This window comes from Stenella coeruleoalba, assembly GCF_951394435.1.
Source record: "Stenella coeruleoalba genome assembly, chromosome: 2".
NCBI lineage: Eukaryota > Metazoa > Chordata > Mammalia > Artiodactyla > Delphinidae > Stenella > Stenella coeruleoalba.
Genome location: NC_137147.1, coordinates 163550258 through 163575873, shown reverse-complemented (window position 1 = coordinate 163575873; position 25616 = coordinate 163550258). Strand labels below are relative to the sequence as shown.

General features: G+C 37.2%; 1 protein-coding gene across 1 annotated transcript in view; it reads left to right on the top strand.

Moving 5' to 3' along the window:
• The window catches only part of ANKRD26 (ankyrin repeat domain containing 26), a 92343-nt gene extending 67603 nt beyond the window's left edge, over nucleotides 1–24740 (top strand). Inside the window, exons 27-35 of the mRNA XM_079914893.1 lie at nucleotides 626–696; nucleotides 1035–1128; nucleotides 5517–5629; nucleotides 7466–7595; nucleotides 13301–13591; nucleotides 14177–14394; nucleotides 15769–15997; nucleotides 22372–22417; nucleotides 23596–24740. Of these exons, the coding sequence (XP_079771019.1) occupies nucleotides 626–696; nucleotides 1035–1128; nucleotides 5517–5629; nucleotides 7466–7595; nucleotides 13301–13591; nucleotides 14177–14394; nucleotides 15769–15997; nucleotides 22372–22417; nucleotides 23596–23732 (1329 nt within the window). The 3' untranslated portion in view covers nucleotides 23733–24740. The remainder of the gene's footprint in view (nucleotides 1–625; nucleotides 697–1034; nucleotides 1129–5516; nucleotides 5630–7465; nucleotides 7596–13300; nucleotides 13592–14176; nucleotides 14395–15768; nucleotides 15998–22371; nucleotides 22418–23595) is intronic.
• The last annotated feature ends 876 nt before the right edge of the window (nucleotides 24741–25616 follow it).

The window sequence follows — 25616 nt, the reverse complement described above, 5'->3', positions numbered from 1 at the left end:
TTATGTATACCCCCCTCCCCCAATTTAATCTTCCTGACATCCCAGTGAGGTCAGTGCTATTATTATCTTCATTTTACGGCTGGAGAAACTGAGACACAGAAAATTTAAGTAATTTGCTCAAGGACATCCAGCAAATAACTGGTGGAATTGGGACTCAGACCCACGCATTCTGGCTCCTGTGTAGATACTGCCTCTCACACTAGTCACTGAAGCATCTGGTTGTCACCAACAGTAGTGTGTAGTGTGAACGTTCATAATCACTGGAAGAGCTGTGGTCATTCACATATGTGGATCTTTAAAATTATAATTGGTATAGAGCATGGAATAAAAAATATAAATATCTTTCCCCATTTGGCCAATTTATAAGTTTGTGTATTTATTTGATAAAGTATAATTTAAAGCATGAATGATGTTGTGGTTTAGTACTAGAGGTCAGTAACTTGTAAAGGGCCAGACAGTAAATATTTTAGGCTTTGTGGGTCACAAGGTGTCTGTTGTAGCAACTCAACTCTGCTGTTGCAGCAGGAAAGTAGTCATAAACAATATGCAGATGAAAGACATAAAAACAGATGATGGCGGATTTGCTAGATTATCAGTAATTTTAAAAAATTTTTTCTCCTTTTAGCTGCAAGAAGCACAGGATCGACGTACAGAGGCCATGAGATGTGCTGAGAAGACGCAGGATCACATCCAAAAGTACAATTTAAAGCAGCACAGAAAATAACTTAAGTATAGAGCAGATAAGCAGTATAGTATGAGAATTATATCAGTAATGACAATAAATACATCATTGTGAGGCTGGGTAAACACTTCAGCTTTGAGCTATTTTGAAATGCATAATTTTTCTCCATTATTTCTAAATTTTTCACATTATCCACAGAACACAACTAGAAAACGGCACAATTGCCAAATCGTCTACTTTTCAAAATTCTAAGAACGTATGTAATTGAACCTGCAGCTGTTTGTTCAGAAAATGTGTGCGGTATTTTAAAAATCTATGTGTGAGAATAATTATTTTAAAATATGCATTTTAGGCTTGAAATTGAAAATGCCAAGTTAAAAGCTACAGTCAAAAAGCAAGCCGGCAAAATTGAACAGCTTCAGAAAAACCTGTTAAGTACAAGTTCAGTAAGTCAATCTCTTAATTTCTGTCATGCTGAAAAGGAATTTTAATTTTTATACTAGTAATATATAAGAATATTTTGGACAATATGAAAAGTCTCATTGATAAAAGAGTTTATTTTTATATTGATACTACTTGCTACTAGTAGCATAATTCCTCTTTATAGAGGAAGTTGACTGAAATAATAAAATTGATTTTTCTAGTAAGATTTTAATTAAAAAGATTGTGACAGTGCAAAAGCAATATTTTATGTATACCACATTTTGTTAATTCATTCATCTGTCAATGAACACTGGGATTTTTCCACCTTCTGGCTATTGTTAATAATGCTGTTATGAACAGTGGTACACAAATATGTGTTTGAGTCCAGAAATTTGAGTAATGATTTGATCTAGAATTCTGAATTTCCCTTGTAATCTAAACCCTCCAGTGCTATTTTGAGAATGAATTACTTTTTTTTTTTTTTTTTTTGCGGTACGCGGGCCTCTTACTGTTGTGGCCTCTCCTGTCGCGGAGCACAGGCTCTGGATGCACAGGCTCAGCGGCCATGGCTCACGGGCCCAGCCGCTCCGCGGCATGTGGGATCTTTCCGGACCGGGGCACGAACCCGTGTCCCCTGCATCGGCAGGCGGACTCTCAACCACTGCGCCACCAGGGAAGCCTGAGAATGAATTACTTTTAATGTTGTAGTTCGTTTTATTTATCAAGAAGGAATACTAACTAGGTCACTATGAAAGCATTTTTCTGAAAGGAATGTATTTTTTCCTTTCTTGGATTTTATTTTACTTTATTTTTTAAAGATTTTTTTTGATGTGGACCATTCTTAAAGTCTTTATTGAATTTGATACAATACTGCTTCTCTTTTATGTTTTGGTTTTTTGGCCAGGAGGCATGTGGGATCTTAGCTCCCTGACCAGGGATCGAACTCCCTGCATTGGAAGGCAAAGTCTTAACCACTGGACCTCCAGGGAAGTCCCCCTTTTTTCTTTAAAAAAAGAAAAGAGATGCCAGTGAAAAAGTAGAAATGGCTGCTCAGTCAGGGCCTTACATAGTAACAGGTGCTCCTAGCATAGCAAGTTCAGGAACAATTTTTTTCCCAGACACTTGAGTTAATCAGCCTTTCAAAGGTGTAACGGCCAGTCTCAGAAAAGACTGATGTGTAATCCAGGATTCCAATTTATCAATGTATAGTGAAAGCTATGTAACTATTTACCAAGCAGAAAGGGACTCTCCTGCCATTTATACTCTCCTTTGTAGGGGAAGCTACCTATGATTTAAAAATCAGAAGATTCTATTGTGAACCCTAAGTTGGAGGGATGAGGTAGCACCTACCAACTCGTCTCTTTCCATCACAATAGTTAGATTCTTGCAGTGTCATTATACAGATATACCTGTCAGGGGAACTAGAACATTCTATTGACTGGCCCTTCTTGTGTTAAAGAAACATTGAAAATTATTTTTTCTAGACTTGATATAAATTAGTCACATTGTATTAGCATACTTTTCATACAAGTGACAATACAATATGTTGACAAAAGGAGTCTTATGTGAATGAGAGTGCCGGATGTCCCCTTACATTGTCAAACAGAAATCTATTCGGGTATCAGAAATTGAAAATTTTGTAAGAATACCCCACACTGATTAAGCATATTAAAAATATAATTAGGGATTTTCTGTAGATTCCTATAGAGATGAGTTAGGATTATGACATAGAATTATTGGCCACTTTAAGGTCTACACAAATCAAAAATTTAATGAGACAGCTTTTCACCAATTCAGTCAGTAGCCCTGGCTTCTCTAGAAAGTTCTCATCTCAGGAATCCCCAGGCCAGAGCCAACCTGAGTTAAGATATATGGTCAGCACAGTGTTGAGATGAAGAATCTGGGCTGGGAAGAAGAGAGAGCTCTATCTGACTCAAGACTCCAAACAGTATAGTTGAGTATTCACCTGAAAGGAGTGTCAGAAGACTTCCATAAGGTCAGGTTTCTGTGGAATAGGAAATTATTCAAAAGAAAACAAGGGCAGGGACTTCCCTGGTGCAGTGGTTAGGAATCCGCCTGCCAATGCATTGGACATGGGTTCGATCCCTGGTCTGGGAAGATCCCACAAGCCGGGGAGCCACTAAGCCCGTGCACCACAACTACTGAGCCTGCACACTACAGCCTGTGAGCCACAACTACTGAGCCCATGTGCTGCAACTACTGCAGCCCACGTGCCTAGAGCCTGTGCTCTGCAACAAGAGAAGCCACTACAGTGAGAAGCCTGCGCACCACAGTGAAGAGAAGCCCCCACTCACCGCAACTGGAAAAAGCCCGCACCCAGCAACATAGATCCAATGCAGCCAAAAAGAAAAAGAAAACAAGGTCAAATAATTGATAATCTGATCCTTGTGAAAAACTTTCTCATTATAAAAGGAAATAAAGACAAAGTATGCTGGTCAACATCCTAAGGGTGAGGGTGCCCCCCAAGATTAGAAAATAACACTACACTCAAAGTAACACCAATAAGAATAAACATAAAGTGTCCAAGAGTAGCTCTGTACAAGGATAATCCACACCAAGTAATGGCTCATGAGTGTGCCTGAGGATGTTGTCTATGAGGAGCGAGGAGCGGGAATGAAAAGTACAGGTGATCTCAGCAAAGGGGTCAAGGCTGGAAAGGTAGGTTAGGGAATCCAGTACGAAGCCTTGAGATGTAGGGAGCCCTGAGAGAATTTAGAAAGAGGATTAGAAAGGGTCAAGGACTGAACATCAAGGGTTACTGTCATTCAGACTGAGGTGGGCTCAGAGGAGCAGAGGCAGAGTGTGGTCATGTTAGCAGTTGCTGCTGAGAAGTAAAGCAGGGTAAGGACTGAAGAAACGGTTCTTGATGACCCTCAAAACTTTTAGTGGAGTTACAAGATTGAAAGTCAATTTAGTGTAAAAGAAGAGAATAAGTGATGAAAGATGAATTGTGGATGAGACCGTGCGTTAAAGAATGTAAGAGTCCAGGGCTCTCCTGGTAGTGCAGTGGTTAAGAATCCGCCTGCCGGGCTTCCCTGGTGGTGCAGTGGTTGAGAGTCCGATGCAGGGGACACGGGTTTGTGCCCCGGTCTGGGAGGATCCCGCATGCCGCAGAGCGGCTGGGCCCGTGAACCATGCCCGCTGAGCCTGCACGTCCGGATCCTGTGCTCCGCAACGGGAGAGGTCACAACAGTGAGAGGCCTGTGTACCACAAAAAAAAAAAAAAAAAAAAAAAGAATCTGCCTCCCAATGCAGGGGACACGGGTTCGAGCCCTGGTCCGGGAAGATCCCACATGCCGCAGAGCAACTAAGCCTGTGCGCCACAACTACTGAGCCTGCGCTCTAGAGCCCGGGAGCCACAACTACTGAGCCCATGTGCCTAGAGCTCATGCTCCGCAACAAGAGAAGTCACCACAATGAGAAGCCTGCGCACCACAACGAAGAGTTGCCCCCACTCACCACAACTAGAGAAAGCCCGCACGCAGCAACAAAGACCCAACGCAGCCAAAAATAAATAAATAAAATTAATTAATTAATTAAAAAAAGAATGTAAGAGTCCAGTGGCAGGGGTGGGGGAGAAAAAGGATGAGAGAAAAAGCTACAAGAATCAAGAAGAAATTACATTTTTATTTAGTGTATAGAAGACTTAAACTTTATTTAAAGAGAAGAATGGTTAATAGAAATGGAGAAATTAAAACCTGTGGAAGAATGCTTACAGAGAATAAAAGGCTTTATCTCATGTTGTGTGGGAATTTTTCAAAGATTATATTAGTAGGATGTGATTTAACAAAACCTGGAGTATCTTAAACCATTGATGAAAATGTTTCTAGGGCATCTTTAGAAACTAAAACGTAAATATAGCCACTCTTTAAAAAAATTTCATTAACGTGTAAAAACCTCTGGGTTATTTATTTATTTATTTATTTATTATTATTATTATTTTGGTTGCTCCAAAATAATAATTGGTTGCAGCAGACAGGCTCCCCAGTTGCAGCAGGTGTGCCCCTTAGTTGTGGCATGCAACCTCTTAGTTGCGGCCTGCATGTGGGATCTAGTTCTCTGACCAAGGATTGAACCCAGGCCCCCTGCATTGGGAGCACGGAGTCTTATCCACCATGCCACCAGGGAAGTCCCAAAATGTCTGTTTTTAACAAATAAATTTTGGCAATTTAAATTCTAGGAAAATGATGAAATGATGAAAATGAAAAATCAATATAAGCTGTTTCAAGAAAAGTCATTATTTTTGAAGTCTGTCCTTATTGGCATCAGGTTTATAAACTGTGTTTCACTATAAATGTATATTACTCATGAACTCATGAGAAGTAATATTTTTAAGAAAGAAGAGTAAGTCTCTAGGTTTTAAAAAATAATTAAAATTTTTTTTTCAAAGTCTGAGGATGAAAAGGAGCAATTAAAGAAATGTATTGAGTTAAAACAGTCTCTGGAATATAATTTGGATCAAGAAATGAAGAAAAATAGTGAATTAGAAAAAGAGATTATTGGGTAAGATTTTAATATTTCTGATAATTTCAACTATTAACTAATTGATTTAACTATAATTTTGTTTTATTAAAACCTTAGATACAAATTCATTTTGTATGTGTATATTCATACTTAAATCATCCATCCTATTTAAAAGTTTACTTTAGAAACTCACAGCACAATCTGAAACTGTTTTGAGTGCCCCAGTATTACAGTTCCTCTTCAATGATTTCTGAAACAATAACAATAGTGTGCCTTGTGTATAGTAATGTCACTCTGCTCTTTATCATCTACCTTGAATTTTTATGTCTGCAAGATATCTTTGCTGTTTTTTGGTAATCCTGCCTTCTTTCAGTTGTGTCCTTCCCCTTCAGAGTTCAAGTATTTTAATATCTAAAAACCTATTTGTGTCACTGTTTAACAACATCAAAAACTACCTTGATTTTGCTTATATTTTCTTTCTGCTCTAAAAGTTTAGTTCTAGAATATACATACAAAAACATATGTATGGGGCTTCCCTGGTGGTGCAGTGGTTGAGAGTCCGCCTGCCGATGCAGGGGACGCGCGTTCGTGCCCCGGTCTGGGAAGATCCCACATGCCGCGGAGCGGCTGGGCCCGTGAGCCATGGCTGCTGAGCCTGCATGTCCGGAGCCTGTGCTCCACAACGGGAGAGGCCACAGCAGTGAGAGGCCCGCGTACCGCAAAAAAAAAAAACAAACAAAAAAAAAAAACAAAAAAAAAAACATATGTATGACTTAAAGAATAATAACATTAGTGATCATGTTTTGACCACTCAGATTAAAAAAAAAAAAAAAATAGAGTGTTTCCCAATGTCTGTGATGCCTCCACATGGCTTCCTTTCTGGTTATTTGCTGAGCATAGTTAGCCCTCAGCATCCACAGATTAAACCAACCTCAGATTGAAAGTATTCAGGGGGAAAAAAATTCCAGAATGTTCCAAAAAGCAAAACTTGGATTGGCCTCAGGTGGCAACTATTTCCATAGCATTTATTTACATTGTATTTATAACTATTTACATAGCATTTACCTTGTATTAGGTATTATAAGTGATCTAGAGATGATTTAAAGTATACAGGAGTATGTGCTTAGGAGGACTTGAGCATCTGTGGATTTTGGTATTATACTTATGGTTCTTCCCTGATTCTCATTAGTATTTTTCTCTCATTTAATTTTCTCTACATTGCTTGGCATTTTGTTAGCATTGTGCTGGGCAAGATTTCTAGATCTCTTAAAACAGCTTGAAGAGACTGGTACACATTCTCTCTCTGCTGATTTCCTTTTTTATGCAGCTCAGCCTGGTTTTCTTCCCTGTCAACTCAGACTCCAAAGATTTTTCTTTCTTGTTTCCTTTTCTATTTTGAGTGAGTGTCGATGTTTTTTGTGTGTTCTTTCTTTCCTTCTTGCAGAGGCTGTGGTCAGTAAGTACCAAAATGTCTTTTTGTGTCTTTTCAAAACATTCATATATGATATGCTTTTCTTCTTCAACTTGGACACTGATCTCTGGTTTATAACTAGTATTTAATAATAAGTTAATATTTCATATTAACATACTAAAAATGGATACTAATAACAGCTTACTTATAAGAACTGTATAATATATGTATACACACACTATATTAACTCTTTACTTAGCGTGTGTCATAAAATTTTTCTTCATATTATTTACCTAAGATTATAATTTAGTCATTATGCTTTCAAACAATATTGGATTAGAACATATGAGAAAGAATTATAATTTATAGCATTTATTTTATATGATAGAACATATATCTGTTTAAATAATTATTAATTATCTACTCTTAAGAACTTGACTTATTCATTCTATGCATTTCTACAGACTTAAGAAACTCTTAAAAATGCCAAGAAGGAAGTTAAATGAATATGAAAATGGAGAGCTTAGTTTCCATGGAGATTTAAAAATCAATCAAATTGAAATGGATATTCAGATTAATATGCTAAAACATAAGGTAATTTTTAATCAGTTTTGGGACCCAAAAGTCACTTAATTTGGGGAAATAGAAATCACTCCATGCTTTGAGCAGTGAAACGCAGATTTGTCTCTTAATGTTTTAGATTTGATACCAGTAAAAAAGACAGCTTTTTCCGATATCATTTTTCCATAAAAAGGGCACACTGTTGACTGTCTGTGTCTTGAACCATGGCTAGTGATCTGAAGCTGAGCAGCACACCATTACCCCAAAGCATCCGTTATTTTTTGGTGACAGCTTTATTGAAATATAATGAACATACCATGTAGTTCACTCATTTAAACTGTACAATTCAGTGACTTTTAGTATATTCAAAAAGTTATACAGTTACCACCACAATCAATTTTAGACCATTTTCATCACCCTATAAAGAAACCCTATACGTTTTAGCCATCACTCTGTGCCAGTTTTCCCTTCCTCATATTCCCAGCCCTAGTACCACGACTGTACTCCCTGTTTCTATAGATTTGCCTATTTTGGATATTTCATGTCAGTGGAATCACAGAATATGGGGTCCTTTGTGACTGCCTTCTTTCATTCAGCATAATGTTTTTAAGGTACATCTGTTTTGTAGCGTGGATCAATACTTCATTTCTTTTTATTGCTGAATAATATTCATTTGTATGGACGTACCACGTTTTATTTATCCATTCATCAGTTGATGGACCTTTGGGTTGTTTCCACCTTTTTGGCTATTGTTAATAATGCTGCTGTGAACATTCATGTCCAAGGTTCGGTGTGAACATATTTTTTTCATTTCTTTTTGGAATATACTTATGAATGGAATTGCTGTATCGTATGGTAACTCTGTTTAACCTTTTGAGGAACTGCTGTACTGTTTTCCAGAGTGGCTGCCCCATTTTACATTTTTATCCAAAGTGTGTAAGCATTCCAATTTCTCTACATGCCCGTCAACACTTGTCATTACCGTCTTTCTGATTATAGCCATCCTAGTAGGTGTGAAGTGGCATCTCATTGTGGTTTTGATTTGCGTTTTGCTGATGACTAATAATGTTGAGGCACTTTTCATGTGCTTATTGTCTATTTGTGTATCTTCTTTGAAGAACTGTCTATTCAACTTTTTGCCCATTTTTAAGTTGGATTGTCTTTTTATTATTGAATTGTAAGAGTTCTTTTTGTATCCTAGATACAAATCTTCGATCGGATATAGGATTTTCAAGTATTTTCTCTCATTCAGGAGCTTGCCCTTTCCCCTTCTTGATGGTGTCCTTCAAACCACGGAAGTCTTTAATACTGATGAAGTTCAGTTGGTCGATTTTTGTCTTTTGGTGTCATATCTAAGAATTGCCAAATCCAGTCATGAAGATAAACACCTGTGTTTTCTTCTAAGAATTCTGTAGTTTTAGCTCTTGCATATTGAGTTAATTTCTACATATGGTATGAGGTAGAGGTCTAATTTTATTCTTTTGTATGTGGACATTCTGTTGTCCCAGTACCATTTGTTAAAAAGACTCTTCTTGTCTCATTCAATTATTTGGCACTCTTAAAATCAGTTGGCCATAAATGTGGGGCTTTCCTTTTAGATCCTCAATGGTAATGCATTGATCTATATGTCTGTCTTATGCCAGTACCAAGTCAGATTTTATGAGAATTCTTTCTTAGTCATCTTGCATATTACCAGTTGTTTTATGTAATAATAAAAAGTCAGTGTAGTGGAGTGTCTTTAACTCTACTTCCGTGGAGGTTTTTTGCCTTTTGAAGGAGCCTGTGGCCAGCTTATGCCTCACTGACCCCATGACATGATGGGAAGTAGGTTTACAAAGGTAAAGTCCATTCCTTTTTTTCTCCCTCCATTCAGACCTTTAGTCTCTCACCCAATGCCTCCCACTTCACTCCAGTTTCCATCAAATCTTGGTCACGAGATCTGCTGACTTAGTCTGCTATCTGCTTCATTATGTTTAGCTCATTATAATTCATAGACTCATCCATACGTTTCACCATCTAGGAGGAGATTAAGTCTGGGCTGTCAGCTTTCCTCATTGGAAGTCTCTCTAAGCCATCATGTTGCAATTCACAATTAAATCATCTTTTGACGTGTTTCTTGTGTATAACACTCGTGCTGATCTTGTTCTTGACATAGATTCTGAATTCTCAGAAACCACAGTTCCCTGTATCTACCTTCTTTTATTTAAAAAGAAAGAGATGCATAGCTGTACTTTATAGCTTTACACATAATGAATAGAATAACTATTTCATCCCATCCAAAGAAAAAATTTTAAGAGTATAGCTGTTAAAAACCAGGTAGGGCTTCCCTGGTGGTGCAGTGGTTAAGAATCTGCCTGCCAATGCAGGGGACAATGGTTCAAGCCCTGGTCCGGGAAGATCCCACATGCCATGGAGCAACTAAGCCCATGCGCCACAACTACTGAGCCTGCACTCTAGAGCCCTCAAGCCACAACTATGGAACCTGTATGCCACAACTATTGAAGCATGCGCCTAGAGCCCATGTTCCACAACAAGAGAAGCCACTGTAATGAGAAGCCTGTGCACCTCAACGAAGAGTAGCCCCTGCTCGCTGTTAACTAGAGAAAGCCTGTGCGCAGCAACGAAGACCCAACACAGCCAAAAATAAATAAAATCAATTTTTTTTAAAAAGGTAATAATCAATTTATCTGGGACAAATAATAGATTAGTAATTTGAATTTCAAAGCCAGTTTGTGTGATATAGAGAAGCACTGTGGTACAGTGTAAAAATGAGATAGTCCTACCTTCCCTGACAAACAAGCTTTAAGTAAGGTAAAGGAAAAATTGTATTTAATTATATACTGCCAAAGGACACTGCATTTGTTTTACTACTGAGAAGATTAAAAATGCTTCCATGATGTTTTATTTCTTCTCTGAGGAAAGGACAATGAAGATTGAGTCCTAGATTAATAAATATTCAAAGCTGCCTATCCCTTAGAATTTCAGTTCATTGAGATGAGGTAAAAGAGTCTGATTTTGGTAATTAAACTGACGATTTCTAGTTGTTTTTCAACTATGATACTTCATATGTCTCCTTGCTTACCAACCTTCCTTATCTTCAAACTTGAGGGGAAATTCTGAAGAGGCATACCTGCCTATCTGTAAGAAATTGTAAGTGAAGGGAACCTGCCAAAAACTTCCTCCTGAATAGTTCTTAGGTCTTTCTTCTAGTTATCTGCTTCTTCTCATCAGCACTGTTTGTCATTTTAAATTAATCTCGACATTTATTAGATTCCAGTTTATAGGAAACCAATTTCTACTGTGTCAAAGTTATGTTTCTTATTATCTCTTTTTTTAATCCACTTTTCTATCTGTTTTTTTCCTAAAAATCTCCTCAAAGTTTAGTAGCTTAAATAAGCAACGTTTATTTTGTTCACAATCTATACTTAGGAAAAGCGTAGCCAGGAGAGCTGGCCTCTCTTCCCCTCAGTTGGAACACCTACCCTGAACACCGAGGCTCTCTTTGTGGCCTGAGCTTCTCACAACATGGGGCTGGGTTCCAAGGTTAAGAGCCAGGCAGAAGCTGTGTTGCCTTGTCTAACCTCGCCTTGCAATTCACACAGCATCTCTTTCACCATATTCTGTTCATTAGGAATAAGTTGCTTATGCTTGGCCCATAGTCTACCTTTTTTTATGGAATAAATTTTTTAAAAAACTCATGGATACATTTAAAAACCAGCATAATCTACCCACTGGCCACAATTTTTTATATTCCTTCCACATGAAGAATACACCCTACTCAGTTCCCCCACAAATCTCAATTGTTATGGTGTCAGGCTCAGGCTTGAGTCCAGGATCTTACCATCTTTCACCAGGTACGGATGGGGATGAGGCTCCTGGGTGTGGTTTCTAGAGTATAGCCCCTTGAGTACCAGTCCTCTCAGTACTAAGACTTGAGAGCTAAAGGGACAAGTTTTCTGCCACCCACATACCCAACATTCTGTTAAACTGCTAAAGACTCTCCCATTCAGAAATGGAAAATGGAAGACATGCTGGTCCATAGCAGTTCTGAAATACAGCCTGATACCTGCTGCCAGCTCTTTGGTTAGGACTTAGTCCCGACCATGGAAGTGATTCTCCTTTGCTGTACCCTCTGAGCTCTTTGTTCTGTCCTTTTCGTAAGAAATGACCTGTGTTTGCAGCTGAGTAGTGTTTCTCAAGCCAGCAAGGGAAGAAAATTGCACTGAAACCTGGAGGAAGGGGGACTTATAGAACTTCTAAGAAAATCCCAAAGGCCTCTTCTCATTTTGTACTGTCTTGGTCTCTGTTAATCCAAGCTAGCAAGCAGTGTTTTTGCTACCACAGTTCTCTTTAAAGCTTTGAGTGTCCTGTGAATTTTATTGGGGTTCATGCCATTGGAAAAGCTACCCTCCCAAATCTTTTTGAGATAAGCTCTTCCCCTTGGGCTTCTTGTGAAGCTGTTGTAGGACGGGAAACTTTGTAGTATGATGCCTTTAAAATTCTTATGCTTTTTTTAAGATCCTTAAAGGAATTTGAGGCACCAACTTAAGTCTTTACAGGGTGTTAATAAAGGGTTCTACAGTCTTGGCTTTATCTTTAGACCATGTTTTCCTGGCAGCACCCTAAATCTGATCTTAGCCCAGAACCTATTTCTCTGTTTTAGCATTATTTGGGCATGTGGAGATGCTGTAAATGGGATACAGATATTTGAACCCAATGAGTCCTGGATCCTTTATTTTAATAGTCTTTTTTTTTTTTTAGCTTATCCCTCTCATCAATTTTACTTTCAGCTGCTTTGTAGCTAGAGTCCCCCTTCCTCCAGGTTGCAGTGTCATTTTCTTCCCTTGCCTAGAAGCTGTCACCTTCAGCCTCTTCAAGGGCCGTCAGGCTTCCATTAACAGTCTTACGAAGCCCTGGGAATTTCGTGAGATAAGTGTCAAAGAATTTGTAGACGTGTTTTAAAACTACCACATCCACTTGACCTTGTCTTACCAAATAATCATTCTGTCTAAAGGGAAGTTCTTCCCAACTCAGTGTCATTGAAATTCCAGCAAGTTTTTTTGTTTGTTTTGTTTAGTATGTTCTCTTATTCTGTAGAAAGTAACAAAGCATTACAAGAATTAACGGCACTTTTTCGTTCAGAAAAATGTATGGATCATCTCGCTAAACTATTACACTGGGAGATGTGATTTCTCCTTAACCCTGTGAAGCATTTCTCCTTGGAATGCAATTCAAATTAGCATAAAATATTTGTAGTTCAGAAAAAAGGCTTATGGTATTAGAAGCCATATTTACAAGACTCATTAGAGTCTGATTTTCAGAGTCTTATTTTGGGAGGCATTTATTAATTCAGCCCTAAATAACTCAATATGATATCCCTAAAACTTTAAAAATCATGGAGGGTTAAGTTGAGGGTGGGGAAGGAGTAAGAGACTTTCTACTAAGAGGTGACTTATAGTCATTTTATGGAGGAAAGACGTGAAACAATAGAAGAATAAAAGTATAAAATCAAATGCAAATGTTGTGTAACAATGATGACAGTAAAGGATATATATTTGTGGCTCTTGGTGGTTTGAACGTTTTTCTTCATTTTCTTAGTAACTGAAGGTTCTACATGCTACAATATAGACACCATTTTATTGTAACTGAATTTATTTTAAAAGTTGATACTGGTTTTGAGTTAGGCTATTCTCAGTCTACGTCCCTAATTACCAAACGATTTTATTTTATTCATGCAGATTGATGACCTTACAGCAGAACTGGAAACTGCATCTTCAAAATGTCTACATCTGGGTGCAAAAAATCAAGTTCTTCAACAGGAGTTATTATCTATGAAAGTAATGCAAAAGAAATGTGAAAAACTAGAGAAGAATAAAAAGAAGTTGGAACAAGAAGTAGTGAACCTCAGAAGTCATATAGAAATGAATATGATAGAACACAGTCAAGTAGAGCAGTATAAACGGGAGATTGAAGAAAGAGCAAGACAGGATATAATAGAAAAATTAAAAGAAGTCAACCTATTTTTACAGGTTAATTTTTTGATCTGTAATGTGCTTTAATTCACTTCACTATAAATTACATTTCGGATGTATACATTTTATGTGTTTCTTCTACTTCCCTTATAGCAGTTTGTTTTGTAAATTCCTGGAAGGAAGGTGGCATTTGTTTCTCCCTTTAAATATTTCGGTTTCCACCATTATTCTCACTAACTTGATCTTTCAGAACGATTCTCACTAGAGAATCATTTTATTTTTAAGACCAACTGGTATAAAACAAAACTATTAGGATGAAAAGAAAATATTGTGATTTAGAAATTGTACTATACTCTTGGATTATTCTTAGTTGTATTGTTCAATTTAAAAATTTTTAAATTGATCCTATTATTCTTTGAATTATCAGATTACATGAGTACAAATATAAGAATGATCCAACTTTAATTTTATAATTAGGATTTAAGTCAGTTTACATTGATGATAAATATTTGTAAAGTTCAGCTTTTTTTTCACATTTAAAATTGCTCTCTGAATCATTGACGCAAAACTAAAGGGCACAAATATACTATAATTATTCAGGTTATAATTATTTTAAACATGTATCTTTTTATTTTACTTTAGACACAAGCAGCATCTCAAGAAAACTTAGAGCAGTTAAGAGAGAATAATAATGCTTCAGTAAGAAGTCAGATGGAACTCAGAATTAAAGATCTGGAATCTGAACTCTCCAAAATGAAAGCTTTTCAAGAAGATTCTAATAAATCAGAATTGGAAAAATATAAGCAACTCTACCTCGAAGAACTAAAAGTTAGAAAGTCATTGGCAAATAAACTAAACAAGTAAGTCAAAACATAGAATCATAGAAAATAAATTTAAATTTAGCTCATTAATTTGCCTCTAAAGCATAATTTTTATTGAGCCAGGTTCATGAGATTAGTAGGAAGTGAAAGCTAACTAGATAGTATAACTTTGGAAAATGATGTTAGTAAGTGAAGTCACCTTTAAAATGTTAGTCCAGTTTGCATCTCCCCACCTTTTTGTTGGTTTTACATAACTTTATTTTTTATATTTTCATATGTTGGGTTGGCCAAAAAGTTCGTTTGTGTTTTCCCGTAAGATGTTACTGGAAAAACCCAAACGAACTTTTTGGCCAACCCAATAGTTAACTTGATTTAGTCTTTAAGCTAAGTATTTTTGAAACTTTGTAGTTTAAATAAAATTTCTTGTTGGAATTCCCGTAAATAGAAATATTAACGAGTTTAATTATTTTTTGGAAGATTACAGCTTAAACGCAAAGCGTCACATTTTAGCATTTGGTAAATTTACTTTCTTGATTATGATCTTTGGTCACCGCTAGAGGGCGCCCTGAGACAAACTACTGTATTTGAAGTTTTTCTACTCTACATAAAGTCATGCTTGTGAAATAAGGGGAAGGTAACAGGGGCGAAGGGCCGTATAATTCACAAAGTGTCTAAAAATAACACGGTGGCCTGCGTGAGGGGGTGCGTGGAAGACCGCAAGGGCAGATCCCACCCCCAGTGCCTCAGTAACAGTGTTACCGGTACCTGTCCGCAGCCTGTTAGGAACCGGGCCGCACAGCAGGAGGTGAGCAGTGGGCGAGCCAGCAAAGCTTCACCTGCCGCCCCCCATCGCCCCCCATCGCTCGCATTACCGCCTGAACCATCCTGACAGCCCCCATACACCCCCATCCATGGAAAAGTTGTCTTCCACGAAACTGGTCCCTGGTGCCAAAAAGGTTGGGGACGGCTGCACTAGATCATTCCTCAGTGCCGAACGCTTAATTTCTCTGAGGTAATGAGTGAAATGTGTATACAGGGGTGGTGAAAGCAAATGCTTGAAATTGTCTTTAAGGGATGGTTTGGTTTTTCGTCCCTGAACTAAAGGTGGGTGTCTAAGTGCAGCCATCGCGGAAGGCAGCGAGCGTCACCTGTTAAGCCGTCTCCGTCACTGACACCATTTCTCTCCTCTCCCGACTTTGACTGACTTGTTAGTTCAGGATCCCCCAGACACATATATACTTCTTTAGAACAATTTTACACCTACAGTTGTTTATAGTAGGTCTGCTCTGAGCCATTTTCAGTGTTAAAACGTGGTTTAATGGGACATTCCATTTACTATTATGGCAATTTAAAAAATGCAAATCATTTAGGAAAAATGAAATGAATGAAATTGGTGTTTTGCCATCTTCCCAGGACTAATGAGAGGCTGGCAGAGATCAGTACCAAACTACTGGTGGAGAAACAGCAGAACAGATCTTTACTCAGCACTCTTACTACGAGGCCAGTCCTGGAGCCACCTTGTGTAGGAAGTCTTAATAATAGTTTAGTGCTCAATAGAAATCTTACTCCAGGAGAAAACTTAGAGATTTCTACCTCAAGTTCACGCCCTTCAAATAAGAGCATGGAGATTTACTTGACCAAGGTTAGTGATATTATCCTTTTTTCCTTGGGTTTCAGATTTCTGATAATAATTCTTGTTTTTAATTTGGTGAAATTCTGAATTGTTTATTTGACTTACACACACGAAGTAAAAGCCATAATTAATTGTGCTAATAAAGAGACAGAAATTTTATGATTTTTTTAAAGTCCCTGGATTTCTCATTTTCAAGAGAGATTTATCATTAACTTTATTCAGTAAATGTAATTAAACTGACAAATTTTAAATTTCTTGAAAAACTGCAGTTAAATTCTATTTTAGAAATTAAATATTATTGCCTAATAACCAAAGATATACTTTCTAATTGATTTCAGTTTGACAGTGGTTCATAATCATTTTCAAGTTTTGCTGCACCCTAGTTTTTCTACCCCTAAGCATAAGTGAATGATTGGCATCCAAACACTTAACCATATATGGATTTTTTTTTTATTTAAAGGAATCCTAGATAAATCCTTTTTGTGAATTAAATAGACTTGTAGCACTAAATAGGTTAATTTTTGTTTTTAAGTTAAAATTTTTTGTCATTTTCATACATGAGAGTGCATCCTTAATTGCTGTTTTACTTAGAGCATTTTTATTGAATTTTTATAAAATGTCTTGCTGAGCAGTTGTAGAACATTTCTAAATACGTAAATAAAGCAAATATTTAAATTTTTTAAACGAAGTCCACTTATCTCTCTATCTTGCCATCACCTGGATGAATGATGGCTATGATGGGGAGTCTTTAAATTGCAACTAGTTTTCATTGTGTATCATTGTTATTAAAATAACCCATCTCACTCAGTGCACAGGGGTTTATGGTTTTGATGGTGTTTTCATGATGTTCTTGATGCAGAGAAAAGTAGCCCTTGTTAAATGAAGTCTCAACCTGTTTTCTCATTTGGCTTCACGTCGTAACAAATCATAGAAGAGCAAAGCTAAGTTTTCTTAGACAGTGCTGTGGCTAAATTGGGTCTAAGTGCTTCAGAGCCGTGAAACTGGACTCCAGGGTCAAAAAGAAAATGCATGTCAAGCCCTCTGTCACTTGCCAAGCGTGATGTAAACTTAGAATGTTCTCATGAGTTGTCACCCAAAAAATCAGACAATGTATCATTTTACAAGATGAAGATGAAAGAGTGTGTGAATGCAGAAACAATGTGAGAGAAAAATTCCTGCAGGCAATTTTTCCTTTAATTTTTTTGGAGGAAAGAGGTGTTTATTTTTTTAGTAGTTCTAGATCAATCGAAAAATAGTTTATTTTAAACTCAATGTTGTAGTTACTAGGTATACATAGTTCCCTTGTGGGATCTTTGCCAAATCGTGCTGGTTTTAATAAGAGAGATTGAAGAGCACTACTTACTCTATCAAGATGCAAAGACACGTCTCCATAATCACTACAGAATGCCGCGGAAGAGTTATTATACAGTTGTTGTTCACATAATTCTTAGTAAGACTTACAGAAAGAAGGTGCCTTCTGGAATTGCTAGGAATATAATTATTTCTACTAGGAAAACATAAAATAATACTATGAGAGGTGTTAACGTACTGTCTAAAATGATAGAAAGGGGTGGGTTTTTGGATGGGACATTACAAAACAATAGCCTTCTAAAGGTTTTAGCTATGATTCTACAAAGTAAAATGTTAAAAATGGCATTAGGATTGCATTTGTTTATCAGTCTCCTTTATTTGCAAGGTTTTAACATTTTGGACTATTCCTACTGTGAAGTTTTATCTTACTCAGCATTTTTCCCTAACTTTAAGGAAAATAATTATAGCAAAGTACTACTCTAGGTCTGTGGTTTCAGTTGCGCTGGTTGTAGCAGCAAGCTTTCTCCATGTACCTAACGCTTAGATTTATTACCTCCCTCACCAGTATATGAAGTTCAGTCTTATCAGTTGATACCATTGTGGGGGTAGGAGATTACTACGTATCTGTCTTGCTAATTTTACCCTCAGTTTTCACATTCTAGTTAATTCTGGGATGTTTTGTCCTATATATCAGAAGTAATTTTACAGTTTTTTTAATTGTGTTATTTAATTATATTATTATAAAATACAAAAAGTTAACATTAACCAAAACAGCTATGTCACTGTTAGATTTTCTTGCACATAGAATTTTTTCAAGAACTGAAAACTTAAAAATCTATTCCAGACAATTTTACGACAGACACAATTTCACTGGTTTAAAGATTTTTTTATGTTCAAGAGTTTTTAGGTATTTGTGTGCCAAACACAATGCATGGCCACAGTAGTTAATAAATGCCCTTTAAATCTGTCTTAAGTAGGAGGACTGCATTTTACATTGACTGATTTTGGACTTTTGGTGCATTACTGACACTTTCAAGATTTTTCTAATGATTTATTTAAGTAATTTAAAAAATTGCTCAAATGTCCATTCAGTTTAGCAACTGTCTTTCTAAATGTGGTCATACAAATGCACTGAAGCTAAAACAATTAATATTCCTAAGACTTTGACTTTTTATATGACACAACATTTTGTGTCTCACCAGAATATTGAGTCACATTTCTTTTAAAAAAAATAGGCCTCCTGTTTACATCACCAAGGCAGTGCCTGTCCACTCTGAGTTTTAACTCTAATCAAATTACCACAGTAGTTAAGCTAGTTTCTCATAAGGCACAGGCAGAGTGCAATAAACTTGTTTATTGTCTCAGTTTATTATATCAGTATAATCCTTCTTGTTCCCACTTCATTTTGTCCACATGGACAAATGAGTAGGCATTTTATCTTTTGAAAGATAGAGGTAATAGTTCAACTTCTTAACAGTTCTTTTTCTTTCATTCATTTTTTTTTTCTGTACTTAGTTTTTCAGCTCCTTGATCTACAAATTCTTCCTCAGTTCTTCTCTCTGCAGCAAAATACATGTACTTAATATCTACAGACTGCCAAGTGTAATTTCCTTCATACATTAGCCTGTTTACAATTGGATAATGAATGGAAGTGGTTTAAATGACTTGATTTTATTACATTTTCATGACATTTAAAATGAGTGATATCAAATTTTTAAAGTATCAATAATTACTGAAAATAAATTAACTTTGGAAATGAGTGTGCGTGTGTATGTGTGTGGTGTGTATATATTTATCAAATTGGTCTTAAAAAGAGAGTGCAGCATGATTTTCCAGCCTGCAGTCTCAGATATAAGTTAACAGTAATACATTATGGTTGGGTGAACGAACACATACTTGTTGTGCTTCATATTGTTACTGGCTTCACGACGTTTCTTTCTAAAATCTTCCTTTCACCTCTCCCCTACTTTATAGTGGGGGTTGTTCTGAACAATGTACGTTAATTATAGAGTCAGGGAAGAAGAAGAAAACGTTCCCTCGGTGTCGTCTGGTCCTCTGCCTTGTTGGAGCTGTGGTGGGTAGGTGGCAGATGATACTTCTCTTCCCCTTCTGAGTTCAGCACCCGGGAGTCAGCAGCTGGAGATCAACTAAGGAGCTTTGTTACTGACACACAACTAACGAATTGGAGGACGTGCTTTAGGTGTGCAGTCACAGTGGGCCTCGGGATACTTCATCCCAAATTAGGCCTGAGGGGAGGAAGCAAATGCTTGACCCCCGCCCCAGGGCAGGCTGCTTACTGCGGGCGTGAGAGCAGACCCCAGTGCCCGGTGCTGAGGGCACACACACCTTCTCAGAGACGAGATTCGGAAGCAAGCAAGCACTTCTCAGTTCCTTCTCCCAAATTCACCCATTGGGTAAATCTCCCCTCCTCTCGTGAGGAGGGTAGGAGTGTAAGTCCTCACGTTGAAACTTTAGGCCAAGGAATTAGCCTGTAATTTCTGACTGGATTTAAATTCTAATTGAGATTACACTCATGGTTTTTGTACATACAAACTAATGATGAGAGATTGAAGTATGCTAGATGGTAAAGAGAAATCTGTTTTGTGTTTTAAATTTTGCCATAAATAACCCGCAGCGTGGTTCATTTGTTGACTCCTTTCGGTAAACCAAGTTTTATTTGGAGGAAACGAATATCCTTTTAAAGAAGAATCTCCTCAATTTTGGCCTGTGTGATTCAACTAAAGATTTTCTCCTTCAAGTTCCCTGTCCTGTGGTTAAAAAAAAAAATCTGTGCTTTATAAATTAAATATATTGACTGCTACTAATAGGAGTTATGACAATTTATTCTTGTTCATGCCTTTAAAACATAATTTAGTTAGAAAGCTACTATTTCATGTCTCATGCATCAAATGTTATTGAGCTACATGACAAACTTTTACATATTCATTTTCTCTGCGTTATAGTTAAAAATCTATGTGTTTTTTTCCCTTAATCTGAGGAAGTAGCTGGCGTAGAACTCTCTAGACTCAGTGAGAAGGCCGTTGGCTTTGTGACAAAGTCTCTCTGAGCCTTTGTTACCTCTTTTGTAAAGTTAGGGACTTTGACTAAATCAATGACTCTCATACCTTAAAAAAATTTTTTTCATGGAAAAGAACCTTTCTTTTTTTTTTTTTTTTTTTTTTTTTTGCGGTATGCGGGCCTCTCACTGTTGTGGCCTCTCTCCCGTTGCGGAGCACAGGCTCCGGACGCGCAGGCTCAGCGGCCATGGCTCACAGGCCCAGCCGCTCCACGGCACATGGGATCTTCCCGGACCGGGGCACAAACCCACGTCCCCTGCAACGACAGGCGGACTCTCAACCACTGCGCCACCAGGGAAGACCCCTTTCTTTTTCAAAAAACAATTTTTTTTGCATGAAACTGTATTATATAAAACAGAGACAAATATAGAGCTTTTTAGCTAAAGGAATGGCTGGAGACCCTGAAGCTGTGACTTCTTTGTCCTTCAATCCTGCAGTGTCCTCAGTGGGACTTTCCATTTCTATGGGACATAGTTTGGAAACTACCAGTTGTGAGAGAATCCTTCTAACTAAAAATCTTTAGAATTAAAACTTGCTGATATATTGTTTTCCCGTGTATAATTTTCGCACCTTTCTGTGGTTTTGTTAAATGGAAAAGTTTAAAGAAAAATGCAGGTGTGTTCTCCTTATTCATGTTCGACTTCCAACTACTTCCTCCAGCTGAACATGATCCTCACCTAGAAATCAACATGAGGGTCTCGGAAGTACATACTGAGGAAAAGAGCTTTTGGGGGAAAAGAGTAATCTTACACGGGTCATTCCCTAATTCAACGCGTGTAAAAACGTGACCTACATTTTGCAGTGTTTATTAATGGTAATAAAAAATCATTTCAGTAAAGGCTTCTTCCTTCATCTGTTATGAATTATTAATTTCACAAAACCTGTCTAGTAATGTTGTCACATTATTCATTTTATAGGGCCTCTCTATAGTGCTGTTGTCAGAAAAGTGTTATGGAAAACAGTCTCTGAAAATATTGGGAAACCTGCTAGCCAAAAAATTTGTCTTCGCACCTAAAATTTACAAAGGCGTTGGCTATCATTATCATCACAGTGTTTATTATGTTCAGTATACTATTTTAGACCCTGTTTAGTGAGAGGGTGCCTTTTATAAGAAAGATTTTTAAAAGAACACTCTAGGTGGAGACACTTGTAATACAGTTTGAAATGTTCCCACACATTTCATAATTAAGTAGATAACTATAATTAGTCAAATGTTTCAAAAAGTTGGCCCTAATTTCTAGAATGGAAACAAAGTTACAGTTAAAGAATTATGTATTGTTTTCCTTGTTTCTAATTCTAGAAAGTCATGAATCAGAAACTGAGTTTGAAAACTGGCTCTAGCCTCTACTTTTCCTTTCTTCAAGCAGATTTTCTGAAATAAATGTTTTAGTCCTAATATAGACAGCAAAATACCTTTACTTAATTTTTTGCCAGTAGAATTTTGACATGACATTACAACAGAACCATTTTCTTCATTTTATGTATTTAAGATTCTATGTTGAAAAATTATTACCATAGAACATACCTTAAAATTTTAGTTTTATAGAAGTGTAAGAATGGAAAACTCATTTTAAGGAAAAATCCATTAGAGTAAAAAAAACTGATTAAACTTTTATAAAGAGCAATTTTTCTAAGAATTGCAAAGTAATGCATTCATTGTAATATATGACTTGAATCGTTTAAACTTGTTTGTACCAATAAGATCAAATATCACCCTCTGAAATTATGTATATTCAATAGACTGATATTTATTGTACTTTTTATCAGATTAATCTAAATAACATTACATATATATGTTCTCTATTATCTAAAATCAAAATAAGTAGGAATTTATTTTATTTTATTTATGTGATTATTTTTCTATTTAAGCAATCCTCAAATTAGGTCTAGTCTCTAGAAGTATTATTTAAAGGCCACATTTCGTAAGCTATACATCATTCCTACAAAAATGTCTCTTGTCTAACTTAAACATAAATAATATTTGACTTATTTCAGATGCAGCAGGAGATGGAAAAAAATATAACTAGAGAACTAGAAAAAGGTATGTTGCCGAAATTTATGAATTAAATTTAGACATTGATTTTGTAAATAAACTGTAAATATTCAGTAGTAAATGGCATCTCTTTCCATTGTTTGGATGACAGATACTATTGATAGGCTAAATATCTTTTCTTATACATATCTAATGAAAACTGTGAAAGCGTGAACATTCATAATGAAAGATATCCTGATTCCTCATTTATTCATCATGTTCCATAGCTTTAAAAAAAAGTCTCAAAAAGCCTATGTATTTCTTTTTATTTCTGGCTGTATCCTTCCTCTACTTCTGCCATCCCTGTGGAACTGTCAACCTGCACACTGACACTATTAGGAAACATGGGGTTCATCAACTTCTCAAGTTTCTGGCAGTGATTAAGGCCAAAAAAACCAGACTCAAGCAGCCACGCTCGTGTAGCTGTCGCTTAGTGGCTGGCATTAAAATTTTCTGTCATTGACTTTGTCATTGGTTTATCTTTTGCTCTCAGGAAAAATTCCAAATTCCTTATATCATGGAGTAAAAACACCCAAATCAGTTTGGGTCCTGCGATAGTATTCAGCCTTATCTCTTTACTACCTTCCTCTGCCCCTTTGCTCTGCATCTAGTCAAATAGACCGCTTACAATCCCACAGGTGCTCTTCCTCACCTATAGTCTTTGTATGTGCTTCTTCCCTCCATCTCCCGTACTTTTTCCTTGTCCTTCAGGTATCCACTTACATACCACCTCCACCAAAAAGCTGACAGTATTGACACAAAGCTGGGTGTCACTTCTGAGTGTTCCTTGTACCCTCTTTTATACCTGTCATAGTATTTATGACTCTGTATGGAAATGGCCTGGTTTTTTTCCAGTTTATAGTATATGATTTTTCAGGGTGGACTGTGTTACCTTCATCTTGTAATTTCAGTGCTTGTCACAGCACCTTAGCAGATGGTTGTTGAGTAAATGAATGAAGAATGAGAAAATCAGAAGCTCTGATACTCAGCCACAAGAGCAATGAATTCATCGTGCAACCACGGGCAAATTATATAATAGTAATCTTGTATTTTGTGTTATGTCGTGTATAGATATTTTTCATTCTTCTGAACGCTTAGAAAGGTCTCAGCTTTTTTTTTTACTAACTTATATTTAGTTAACTCAAGTATTTTAGGTAAAGAATATAATCCTTTCTTTTTCTTTTCAGCTGCTGCTGAATGTGAATCTGGATCCTATAGAGCTTCTCCTCTAGGAGCTACTGATGAGTCAAATCTAAATCAGGATCTAGTTTTGAAAACATCACAAGAATATGTACAGATTTTGAAGAAAAATTATATGATCTAAAAGATAAATAGTAAAAATTTCCCTACTGGGTTGTTTGCGTAACATTTTAGTTGTTTCCCATTAAACATGATGTGAAAATCTTTATTAAAGGAAAATATTTTTGTATTAGATGTGTATGATGAAAATTTATATAGTATTTTAAACCATGTTTCTCTGCATCTAACTTACTTTTAAGCAGATTTTGTGAATCAAAACACTGTTGAGTTTTACATACTCAAACTGAGCCCTGATACCAGCACCCAGACAACCAAACTTGTCATTAATATATAGTGGTGTTGATTGATAGCTTTTTTGTATTTCCAATTTTATCACTATATATAGACCTAAAGATTTAGACAGACATCATTTGGATACACTGCTGCTACGGCTATTGTCAATGTTTGGGTTTTTTTTAAATATTATTTATTTATTTTTGTTTTTGTTTTTGTTTCTTGCGGTACGCGGGCCTCTCACCGCTGTGGCCTCTCCCGCTGCGGAGCACAGGCTCCGGACGCGCAGGCTCAGCGGCCATGGCTCACAGGCCTAGCCGCTCCGCAGCATGTGGGATCCTCCCAGACCAGGGCACAAACCCGTGTCCCCTGCATCGGCAGGCGGACTCTCAACCACTGCACCACCAGGGAAGCCCTATTTATTTATTTTTGACTGTTGGGTCTTCGTTGCCGCATACGGACTTTCTCTAGTTGCGGCGAGCGGGGGCTACGGGCTTCTCATCGTTGTGGCTCCTCTTGTTGCGGAGCCTGGGCTCTAGGCGCGCAGGCTTCAGGAGCTGTGGCATGCGGGCTCTAGAGCACAGGCTCAGTAGTCGTGGCGCACAGGCTTAGTTGCTCCATGGCATGTGGGATCTTCCCGGACCAGGGCGAGCCCGTGTTCCCTGCATTGGCAGGAGGATTCTTAACCATTGCGCCACCAGGGAAGTCCTTATTGTCAATGTTTGATGTATTACAATTGTTATAGTGCCATAAAACTTAGTATATGTAACTTGAAACACTCATTCATAGATCTTTCCTCATGGAGAAATAAAATTTGCCTATGACCTTTCACCTTTTCTATTTATTTACTTACTTTTTGGAAACAGTCTTAAAATTAGAGAAAAGTTCCAAGCACCAGACTCAAACAGACATTTTCATAAAACTACCATATCTCCCATATATTCTCCTAATGTAACATTTATCTTTCCTAAACGTCATTTGTTCTCCCATAAGTGCCCTTCCCTCCCCCCACCAAGAAGTCATGTTTTTCAGAAGATGCCTTTCTCCTACTCCCTGTCACTTAAGTAGTATATAAGCCCCCAGTTGTAGGCAGCCCCTCAAATCACGTTTCTTTGTGAACCCCTGCATGTAGTCATACACAGTTAAATGTTTTTTTCTCATGGTAATCTGCTTTTGTCAATTTAATTTGCAGATTCCCAATTAATGAACCTAAGAGGGTAGAGGAAGTGTTTTCCTTCCCAACAATTCCAAGAGCTAAAATGTTAGTAACTCTTACTTACATCCTTTATTCCGTTTTCTTCTGTCCTTTCAGTGTACTTAGTTGGCAGAACTCTGTAAGAGATTGCTTATCATTCTCCCCACTTACCTTCACCCAGGCATCTACGTGCTGCTGAAGAAAATTATTCTACTTTTATTTAATTTGCATCTTCTTTCTTCACAATGTCGATTTCACATCTCCTCTCTCTGTAAACTTTTCACCCTGTTTTTTCCCTCTCATGTGTACCAGGCAATCTCATTTCCCACGACAAACTTCTTGAAAGATTTGCCTGTATCCCCACCCACTCTAGGCTGTCTTCTCCTTCCCCCATTCTCTCAAAACTACTCCGAAGTCACCGATGACTTCCACATCGCTGAATCGAAGTGTCACCTTTCCAGTCCTTGTCTAACTGAATTT